The sequence below is a fragment of the Zonotrichia albicollis genome, chromosome Z, assembly GCF_047830755.1.
Source record: "Zonotrichia albicollis isolate bZonAlb1 chromosome Z, bZonAlb1.hap1, whole genome shotgun sequence".
NCBI classification, from domain to species: domain Eukaryota; kingdom Metazoa; phylum Chordata; class Aves; order Passeriformes; family Passerellidae; genus Zonotrichia; species Zonotrichia albicollis.
In genome coordinates, this window is record NC_133860.1 from 899,769 (window position 1) to 910,805 (window position 11,037).

At 51.3% G+C, this 11,037-nt stretch overlaps 1 protein-coding gene across 2 annotated transcripts; it reads left to right on the forward strand.

The window, feature by feature from the left end:
- Window positions 1-2,455: 2,455 nt before the first annotated feature.
- LOC141727099 (uncharacterized) lies at window positions 2,456-9,842 on the forward strand. Of its 2 annotated transcripts, XM_074532873.1 has the most exons (8): window positions 2,456-3,021; window positions 3,694-4,041; window positions 4,874-5,040; window positions 6,044-6,164; window positions 7,023-7,143; window positions 7,250-7,977; window positions 8,326-8,443; window positions 8,816-9,842. In XM_074532873.1, exons 1-6 carry the CDS (start codon window positions 2,508-2,510, stop codon window positions 7,290-7,292), a joined length of 1,314 nt encoding a protein of 437 aa, XP_074388974.1. In that variant the 5' UTR covers window positions 2,456-2,507; the 3' UTR covers window positions 7,293-7,977; window positions 8,326-8,443; window positions 8,816-9,842. The 2 variants fall into 2 exon arrangements, with proteins under 2 accessions (XP_074388974.1, XP_074388975.1); XM_074532874.1 differs by lacking the exon at window positions 7,023-7,143 and having other exon boundaries at window positions 2,458-3,021; window positions 8,816-9,839.
- Window positions 9,843-11,037: the final 1,195 nt, after the last annotated feature.

Here is an 11,037-nt window from a genome sequence, read left to right on the forward strand (position 1 = left end):
AGGTAGCCGGGCTGCCCTGGCTGCCCAGGACCCTGTGCTCTGTGGGCTCTGCAGAGCTGCACAGCGGAGAGGCAGCTTCGGGCACCTCAGCCCCTGGGCAGGAATGGCTTCTTGCTCTGGAGGGCTGCCTGTGGGCAAAAGCAGGGTGCTGGCCTTCTGCTCTTGGCCCTAGCCTGGCCTTGCAGGGCCAATCCTGTTCCCTGTCTCAAATGTGCTAAAGACAGACTTGTTTGTTTCCAGCTCTGCACAGGTGTGATTTGCACCACAAACTACCAAAGGACTAAGACCTGAACAACAGATCCTGATTGAAGCCTCAACAACAGGACCTGAGCCAAAGCTGCCCTCTAGAAGACCTTTCCAAACCAATGTTCTATGTATCTGCTGCTTAACCAAGTATTGCTATCAAAAGGATTCTTGCATCCATTCACTGGTGAAACACGTCTTCACCTTTCTGCATGAGGAAAATGGACAAGGCCACACCTGGCCTTGGTTCATCCTTGAGCCCTGGGCAGGCTCGGGGAGAAAACCAAGAGGACAATGAAACCAGCAGTCCCCCCAGCAGAAGCTCTGGCACATTGCTTGTCCAGCACGATCAGAGCCGGGCTACTCTCACAGCGCACTCGGAAGCCTCGTGGCCGGCAAAGGTGGAGGCACCGCAGCATTTCCCGGTTCCTGGCCATGGCTCTGCAGGGCTTGGCTGGGACAGCTTCCCCCAGCTGATGTACAGCTCTGGATGAAGGGGAAAGCATTGGGGTACCTGAAGATGTATCTTCCTTAATCACTGGAGACATCCTTTTGTAATAATGCTGAGGTGCATTGCTTAGCTTATCCTTTCCTGACTCTTTTTTGCACTTTTGCGTTAGAGCAAATGACATCGTTCCTTCAGCTGGTGTCTGTGTCTGCATCTCTGACCCTCCCCACCACCGAAACAAACTCACAGCCAGTTTAGCAGGAGACCTGCCTCTCTGCCAGCCTCTCTTGGCTAACACCCCTGGCGGCCACCTCCACAAATGAAATTCCCACTTTGCAGCTTCCTTTTCTGCAGGCAGGTGAGAAAAGGAGCCACTCCCAATGCTGGACACCTCTGAAAACCAACTGCTTTCAGCAGTCACAACCCTGAAATATCAATCTCCTTCCTTAACCTGCCACATAGAGCTCACACCAAGAGGCCTTTTGTCCAAGGATACCCACAGAAGAGCTTGACAAGGGAGCAGTTTGAAACACAACTGCTTCAGAGTTTAAACCTGCCTTTATCAAATGAGCACACACCAACCTGTCCCAAAGGAAAAGCAGGCAGGAAAGAGAAGCTCCTCTCCCACAACAGCAAGCTCTGTGCTTCCTTCTGTTCCAGCTGGAGAGTGGAGGCCATGGGCTACACCTCACTTTGGGAAGGAGCCCTGGGAATTCGCCTGATCTGGGAGGGCACCAAAAGGAATTCCCCAAAAAGTAGAAAAAGATTCTCTGGAGACAAAAGATGATGACAATATTTCTGCAGGAAAAAATAAAAAAAAAAAGAATTATTGAAGCATTTCAAGAAGTACCCAGACTGAAATTTGTTTGCCAATACAACAACCCCAAAGTCTCTGTGGTATGTCAGGAAGCCCAGCAATGAACCTGCAAGCCTTGGATAAACATCACTGGTGTCCGCCCCCCAGAGCACAAGCAGCTCCCCAACAAGACTTCAAGACTAAGGGACAAAGTTTCTCCCTTCAGCTCCCCACAGCAGCTCTAGGGAGTCTCTCTCCATTGCAAGATCTCCTTTGTCAGTCTACAGTGACAAGAGTTGGCTGCAGGAGGCATTTGCATGGGAGCTCTCCCCAGATGGGGGAAAGAAAACGAAGAGGTGATTCCTGAGGAAATAAAAAGGCAAGGCTGTTTGGGAAGGCACCAACGTGAGTTCACTAGAACTCTAGGTCAGAAATCCTTTGAAGAAAGCAACATCCATCCACGAGACAGCACTTTAGCTTTGATATCAGCGCTGACAAAATTGCTGCCCCTTCCTGCTGCTGTAGCTGACTCCAAATCATGAGAAATGTGTCAACTTTGCCAAAGACAGTCAGACGCGGTGAGATAAAACCAGCTAGTCTGCTGAAAAGGAGACCAAATGAATGTTTTCTAATCACACCTTTTCATCCTTTCTCCAGCCAAGACAGAGCAATGTCCTTCCTCTCTGTCCCCGATGGTTACCCAAGCACGGGATGCAGCGTAGGGACAGAGCCCGTCACTGCTCCCAGTGCCCTGCCCTGCCCTTCCGTGCCTGTCCTCCCCTTCCCTGTCCTGCTGGAACCTGCTGTGCCGTGCTGTGCCGAGCCGAGCCGAGCCCGGCCAGCCCCGGAGCCGCCCCCCCGCGTTGTGCCCGCAGCCCCGGCTCTGCCGCGCTCGCCCCCGCCAAGGCCGGACCGCGCCGGGGCCGCGCGCTCCGCAGCGCCCCTCTCAGGCCGCGCGCCGCTGGTGCAGCCGCGGCGGTTGCGCTGCGGGCGTTGTGGCCACAGTCGGCGATCGACGCCATGGCGGAGCTGCCGCTGCCCGCTGGGCTCAGCTCCAGCACCTTCCCCGCCAAGCTGTGGCGCCTGGTGAACAGCCCCCGCGTCCGCTCCGTGCGCTGGGACAGCCGGGCCCAGGGACTGCTCATCGACCGCTCCCTCTTCGAGCAGGAGCTGCTTAGCTCGGGCGACGCCCACGGGGCGGGCACTGAGGCGGCGGTACCAGCCCCCGACTCCTTTCAGGCCACGCACTTTGGCAGCTTCGTGCGGCAGCTCAACCTCTACGGCTTTCACAGGGTGCCGGGCTGGGTTGGCTCAGATGAGCCGGGCGATGCCGGGGGCTGGCTTCACTTCAGGAACCCCAACTTTCGTCGCGACCGCCCCGACCTCCTGCTCCGCATCAAGCGCCTGACCAGGGCCAACAGGCAGCGGCTGGCAGCGGGGCTGGAGGTGCGCAGCCGCCAGCCCAGCCGCTTCCAGCAGCTCCACACCGAGCGGGCGGTGCCCTCCTTCCCCGCCGGGCAGCCGCCCAGAGCCGGTGAGACGGGGTGGGAGCTGCGGGTGGCGTGGGCTGCGGCCGTGGGCACTGCCCGGCGGGGCAGGAGCGGGCCCTGCCCGTGCTGGGGCTGCTCAGCGCAGCTGCCCCGGCTGGCACAGGGCTGTCCTTGGGCAAGGCAGCTGTGCCGGCCGGGCCCGGCAGCTGTGCCGGCTCTGCCGGGGCTGCGGGACAGTCCCGCCGCGGCTGCGCTCACCACAGCCTGGCCCGCTCGGCTGCAGCTGGCCCAGCCGTGCGCCGTGTCTGGCGCTGCTCCTTGCCCTGCCCTGGGATGCTTGGGGGGCTCTCTGTGAGTGCGTGTGAGCCGAGGGCTTGGGCCCAGCTGGAGGGAGCCTCCTGTCCCTCCGGGGCAGCGGGGAAAAGATCTGCCAGTTGGGTTTCTGGCAGTTGCCTCCTGCCAGGGTAGGGCAGCAGGACAGTTCTCCCAGACAGTTGAACGAACAGGGGAGAGCTCAGTAGACGAGGAACTGCTAGCTGAATAGCTCCAGAACCTGTGGGGGTTTTTGTCTTTTACTTTCTCACTCTGCTTGGGAGGATGAGAGCTTTTGTTTTCCCTGACAGAAGTACAGTTGCTGCCAAGGGGAACACACCTAAAGACCAAAAGTGATCGAGCCTTCCCTTTGCTTCCTTTCTTCTTCTCTCACTCCTACACAGTGCTCTCATACCAAGACCTCGCTGCTGCCTCATCTGAGGGTTTAGAGCTGACTCCAGGCCCTTCCAGGCTAAGTGCAGGTGCTCAGGACTCCGAGGTTTTCCTAACATCTCCCAAGAAAATCTTTGCCTCATCTGGACTTCTTGGGGTTTCATCCGAGGAACCAGGCACAGGCAAATTTCATCTCAACTGTGAGCTCATCATTCCGCTGGTTCCCATGGAGCTTAAATGCCAACCTGAGCTCATCATTCCCCTGGTTCCTGTAGACCATCACAACCCTTCCATGGCCTCTCCAGAGAAGAGCAGCTGCACATCTTCCGAGCAGCAGTTGCCAACCCGCAGCCCATCAGGTAGGGAAAGAGCTTCTACCTTTGCTTTCCAAGCAGGTCCTGGTTAATGACCCTTTAAAGTGTTTTCCTGCAGTGCTCTATCATGGGTAGATCTCAAGTGAGAATCAGGTAGAAAGTGTCAAGTCATCTAGGAAGGGGGACCTTGAAAACAGAAAGATTCTCTGCCTGCTTTTCCTGCCCTTGCTGCAGATTTGGAGGGTGTTCTGGGCATTTTGCAGACAGCCTCTCTGTAGGGGTACAAGGGCAAGGTGAAAGATATTGCCTAACAAAGTGGTGTTAGGTGGACTCCACTCTCTTAATGAAGCCAAACTAGGACCCCGATAGGATATTGCAGATGTTTAAGACTGTCTGCCCTGCAAATCAAGCCATGCCATTGAAATGAGCTCTGTGCGCCCCACAACAGCTGCAGCTGCAGAATATTGCCTCACCCACAAGGCTGGTTTTAGAAAAAACTCACAGTTTCATTTCAGTGTGTGTGTCTGCAGATCTGGGCTCTTCCTGGGTGAATCCACTTTCTGTGGTCCATTGTGATGAGAAACTCAAGCAGCCAAATCCCAAAGCTGCTGGGAAAATGCAAAAAGCTGTGATTATAAGGTGTTTCTGTGTGTCTATATCAGATTTCCAGTCCATGCTTTAATCTATGTACATATCAACTAGGATAAATATTTTTAAGAGGAAGAACTCACTCCTCCAATCCCCTGGGAAGTCTGAATACATTTCTAGAATGGAGGTTGCTGTGTGCTTCCTGTGATGTTTGATGCAAGGCAGCACTACAGCTCTGCATCCCAAAGACACATTGTGGAGCCTGACCAATGTGTTTGGATTCTTGCAGCCATCCCAGACACTTCAGCCCCCAGCACTCCAGCTGGCAGTGCAGGTTGTGCAGCATGGACAGCCCCCAGCTGGCTGTGGAATACTCCTGGGGAAGAGGAATTGCCACCGCCGGATCTGGACATGGTGCTTGAGACGCTGGAGGAGATGTTTTCTCCCTCTGCTCAGGTAACTGCATTAGACAGGGAAGAAAGGGGCTGGACTGAGAGCTTGTGAATGTTGTTGCATGGCTGAGAAGTAAAAGCTCCTTGAGTTCAGCTGTGAATGGACAAGGAAGGCTTTGCTTGCTGAAAGAAGATTTCCAGAAGAAGAGGGAATGAAAAAGGGGGAAAGCCCTTAAATGAGGATGAAAGGTGTTCACCGTGTTTGGTTGCTCCTACTGGGAAGTATCCCTGGTGCAGGGGCATTTGTGGTGAGGAAGTGGAAGCTTTGTAGGTTCTAAGAGGCTTTGTTTGCTTTTCCTGCTGGGAAAGAGGAGAAGAGTGTTGGGAGAAGTGGCACTGAAGGCCAAGTGTCCCGTGCAGGGAGGGGCATGCCAGAGGTGCCTCTGTAGCAGCAGTAGATGTGGGCTGAGCCTCTTTTGGGTGGGAAGGCCGAGGCAAAGCAAGGGCTGGGCTGCAGCTGCTGCTGCTGTGTGAGCCCTGCCGTGGTGTGGGTGCTCCCAGAGCCGTGGCTGGGGCTGGGCTGCAGCTGCAGCTTTCTTGTCCTCTCAGTTAGTGCTGCCTGCAGTCCAGTTTCCATTGGGAAATCCTCAGCTGGGCAAACTGGCCAGTCGTGCTGTCCGTGCTGCAGAGCTCAGTCGCCTTGCTCTTGGGCATCTCTGTGGGAAGAGATGTGTGTTCCCATGCTGTCCCTGCCAAGCTGCAGCCTGGATGAGACTGCTGTGCTCAGGGCAGTGGAGGGAAGAGCACATCCCTGTGCCAGGAGCTGGCAGGACTCCTCCTTAGCAGCCATTCCATGTGTTCAATGTCACCCCCATGTTCAACGCTGTCAGCTTTGACAGCTTTTGGACTGTGTTTGAGAAGTCAAATCTTTTTGACTGTTGAAGGGCTTTGGGGCCCAAAGTACTTGTTAGGAACAAGGGATTAAATGTGTGAGCCATGGAGGTGTTGGACCAGGTGTTTTGTGTAAGTGGTGAGAAGAGTTTCTTCCTTTCTGTTTCTCTTTCAAGGGGAATATTCATGTTGCCCCTGAGTCTTCAAGAGGGGAGCCTGTGGACAGAGCTGCAGCAGAGGGAGCTTTGCCTGGCACCAAGAGCTGCAGGAACAATTCCCAGGAGCCCGAGGAGCTTGGTAAGGACAGAGCCCCCACTGGTTTAGAGAGGGGTGAGATGGCTGCTCTGAGCCTGCCTCTGGCAGGAAGGGAGATGAGAAGGGTTGAGTTCCTGTCTGCAGGCTTGGTGCTTCCTATTGCTTTGAGTTCAAATCCTGCATGGGCACAACCTGCCTGAGCCCTGCCCTCCACGCTTCTCCAGAGGCTCTGACCCTGAGTCCTCTGCTGGGGCAAGAGAGCAGGGAATAAACCTGAGCTTGTGGGAGTTGTGTCACCAAGCCGGGTGTCCCAGTTTTGTGCTGATGTCCATGGATAAGTTTGCTGCAGGATGTCGGTGCTCTGGAGGCAACACTGAGTGACTCTTGAAGCAAGAGAGATAAAGCCCAGCAAAAAGTGAATGTAGAAGTCAAAGCTTTTTGTCTCCAAGCATTAAATCAATGCAGTACCACCAGTCTGCTGATAGCTGTAGTGAGATACATTAAAAATACAAGCAGCAGAAGATCTGAGGCCAAGGAAATCATTAGTACAAATCCAGTAGCTCAAGGAAAAACTGAAATTACCCCAACTTAGGGAGAAATAAAAGAGAGAGAGAGCACTTTGGATCTGCATTCTTGAGCAAAGCTGGTGCAGCCTGCAGGCCTCGTAGGGAGCTCTTTCCGTCCCAGCTGTTCATCCCAGAGCTGGTGGTTGTTTTGGAGGAGCTGTTGCTCACTGCAAAGAGCAGGTCGTAGATGACAGAGAACTGGTTCTGGTTCATGGCTCAGCTCCCAGCACATTTCAGCTTCCGCCATTTCAGTGAGGACTGAGGTCTCTCTGTCAGCACAGAGAAAGAACAAGGCTGGGCTTCTTTGTGGCAGCTGGGACTGTCTGTGTTTCAGGCTGTCCTGGAGGCCCTTTGGACTACGAGGGCTTTGAGTTTACTGGGATATTTCAAAACTTCAGAAGTTTGAAAACTTGGAAGGATTCTGGCTCTTTGAAGAGCAGGTCTGAAATTGCCAAGTGAGAGTCTGTCTTTTAAGCTATCTTTTACAGTCTTTGGTAAATGGAAAATTTCTTCAAAATGCACAGAGGCCAATACTGACCCAATGTTCCCTTGGCTTCCCAGATATCCACCTGATCTACCTCGCCAGGAGGGCTGCCCTGCGTGAGAAGAAAAATCAGAGGGAGAGCCTGTGACCATCGGGCAGGTGGAATCTCTCCATTTATACATAGATTTATAGATGCCTATAGTTCTATTTATATATCCACATAGTTATAAATATAACTTTATAGACATATGTTAATATATGCATATATATATATACATCTATGTACTTAAATCTATGTATCTTGTTATAGATGAGATAAAATTATATGTATATGTATGTGGTTACATTTCTGGATTTTCAAATGTACATTTATTTATTATAGAGTAATAATTACATTTATATATTTATATATTTATATATTTATATATTTATATATTTATATATTTATATATTTATATATTTATATTTATAAATCTGCATAGTGTTGTAGTTATATGGATTTTTAGATGGATAGGTTGATGCTTGTTATAAATCTGCATAGTTATGTAGTTAGAGTTATATGGATTTTTAGATGGATAGATTGCTGTTTGTGTAGGCCTAGGCTGCATCTTTACCTCTTTCCCCCTCGGCTGCCTTTTTCACCTCTTGCTTTTCCCCCGGTGCCCCCTGTGTCCCCTGTCCCTGTGCTGGGTCCGAGCTGGCGGCCGGGCCGGGCGGAGCAGCACTTCCAGCCCCGGCTGTCCCTGGAGCGGTGGGAGCTGCCGCTGGCCCCAGGCACTGTCCCCTGAGGAGCTGCTGAAGGACGGTGAGACTGAGGGGGCTGAGGGGGCAGTGGCGCCCAAGGGACGGTGACCCTGAGCTGCTGCTGGGGCTGAGGGCTGTGGGGCAGCCGAGGGCCATGGTGGCACTGAGGTGACAGGGAAGTGGCACAGGCTGATGGGGTGGCGGGTCTAAGGGGATGGGATGGCTCAGAAGGGACTGAGGGGGGTGAGAGGACTGTGAGGGGCTGAAGAAACTGAAGGGGGCTGGGGCTTCACCGAGAGCATGGTGGGGCTGAGGGGATGGAGGGGGCCAGCAGGGAGCACAGAGGGCTCCGGGACTGCAGCTCTGTCAGGCCTTGGAAGCAATTCCAGAGCCTCCACTTTTGCCCCAGCTGCAAGGAAGACCTTGAGGACAGCCAGAGACTGACGGGAGGCAGCAGGGAGGAGCTGAAGGCCAGCAGCAAGAACAGTGAACGGGGACCCGCTGCTGCCAGCCTGGAGAGAGCCCGGGTGAGGCCAGCCACAGGCCCGGGCCGGCAGGCTGGGGCTGAGGCTGCCGTGGGCTGCGGCCGTGGGCACTGCCCGGCGGGGCAGGAGCGGGCCCTGCCCGTGCTGGGGCTGCTCAGCGCAGCTGCCCCGGCTGGCACAGGGCTGTCCTTGGGCAAGGCAGCTGTGCCGGCCGGGCCCGGCAGCTGTGCCGGCTCTGCCGGGGCTGTGGGACAGTCCCGCCGCGGCTGCGCTCACCACAGCCTGGCCCGCTCGGCTGCTTTCTCTTTCCGACCCTCCTGGGGAGGCTCTGACATTTCCTCTTCCCTGATGGAAGTGCAGCTGCTGCCAAGGGAAACGTCCCCATACTCACTCAGTGTTCCCTTTGCTTCCCAGATGTCCCATCTGCTGTCGCTGCCCAGGAGAGCTGCTCTGCACAGGAGGAGGAGACCGAGGGAGAGGCTTTGAAGGTGGGGCAGCTGGGATCCCTCTGCGTGGAGCTCTGTGTATGGATGTTTGGACTTACACCTAGACAGGGATAATTATATGGATATGTACATATGCAGGTTTCTATTTGTGTAGGAATATTTCTATATGAATGTTGGTATATTTATGGATGTATTTTATATATGTATGCATATATATACATATGTGTTTGTAATTATTTATATGTGTATATATGTATCATATGTATCTATGTATACATGTATGTTGTTATATCTCTATTTAGTTCTATTTCCTAGGTTTACAGCTGTATAGGTGTCTATTTCTATTGTTGCAGTTATAGGTAGATGTCTCTTTAAATAGGTGTAATGGAATTTGTATTGGTTGATATGTCTCTTTTTGTATTTTTTAATGTAGATTGATCTTCTGTCTATTTAATGTTATTTACGTATGTGTCTAGATGTATAGATATATTTTCGCATTGATACAGTTGGGTGGATATTTAGTTTGGTGATATTTGTATATTTATAGAAAGGTTTGTTTTATTTATCTACTGATATATATATTGTATGTAATATGTGATGGTTTATTTATATTTACATCTCTAGATTTTTATACTTGTATTTATATATATCTTCATATATGTATGTTTTTAATTCTATTTCAACATGTATAGAGTGGTATAGTTGTGTAATTCTATAAGTTGAATTCTTATTGTAGGTCTTTTTAGAGAGGGAATGTGTATTTTTGTATTTATGTGTGGGATGTACATTTGTAGTAATAGGTAATAAATTAAGTCCTTAAACACTTAAGTTTTCTTTGTGTATAGTGAGTTGTTGTAGATTTTGGCAATAAATAAGTTTTTCTTACCTTAAGTTGGTATTTGTAGATCTTTACACAGACTGGTTGTAATAATCTAATAAATTCCTGGTTTTTAACTTAAACTGAGATTTGTATTGTTCTGTATTGTCAGTGTGGGTGTAGCAATTTGTAATAAAAATAACATTTTCTAACTGAAATTGATTCTCGTGTATTTGTGGCTCAGCAGTGTGGCTGTAGCAATCTGCAAGAATTGCCATTTGTCAGCTGAGATGGGTGTTCTGTGATCTGTGCTACCCAAAGCCATGAGCAGATGTAAATGCTGGAGGATTTTGGCCATGCAAATCTCCAGCCATGCCCAGCACATGCCCCACCTGCACTCAGGCTGGGCAAGGGAAGCGCAGATTTGGGCTGGCAGCAGAGCCCCACGTTGGCTCAGAACTCACTGCAGAGCCTGCTGAGAAAACTCCTGCTGAGACTCTGCTGAGAGCACAACTCCAGCTCTGTGGATATGCAGATAATTCAGTCCATGTTTGGTTCTTTACATACAAACACATACAGATATACGTAGGCAGCACTTAAAAACCTGTAACATACTCAATTATGGGAGCTGAAATGGATTTTTCTCTGTTTATATAAAGGGTCAGCAGAGTTGTGCCATTCTGTAGCCATCCTGTAACAGGCAGAGATCACTGTGTCTAAGCAGTGCAGTTGTAGCAATCCATAATAAATTTCCCTTTTAAACTGAGATTAGCTTTGGGGCACTTCTCCTTTCCATGATGAGTTACCTCATCAATGTTTGTCCCTATTTCTCCACTGATCCTGAAGCTCTGACGAGTGTAGGACAGGCCCTGGCACCCAGTTCCTCACAGGCCTGTCCAGCTGTGGGCAATAGACCTGTCTTGTCTGTGAAACATCCATCTGAGGTTATTTGTCTGAGAGCCGGGTCCATATCTAGAACCCCCTCAGTCAGCACCGTGGCTGGGGAGGGGAAAAATGTAAAGGGATTCTGGCATTTAATCCTTTTTAACACGTATTAGCACTCAGCTGTAGCCTAAACTTAGTAAGGAAAAGGACAGACTTTCTTTAGTCATGCAGTGTGGGATAAATGGTGTAGGAACAGCCACAAGCCAAGCTGCAGGAGCAGCTTCTTCTTGGTCTTAACAGGACATTGTGTACAGGAAAGCACCACCACCACCTTAATGATTCACCTCTTAGGTAAAGCCACAATGGTTCACCGTGTAAAACTACCTGGGGATGGAAATAACGAACGTCCCCGGGCTGGGGCAGAAGCCTGGGAGTCAAACACTTGGAAAAAGAGACCCGGCAAAGCCAGCCCAAGGCACAGGCACGCA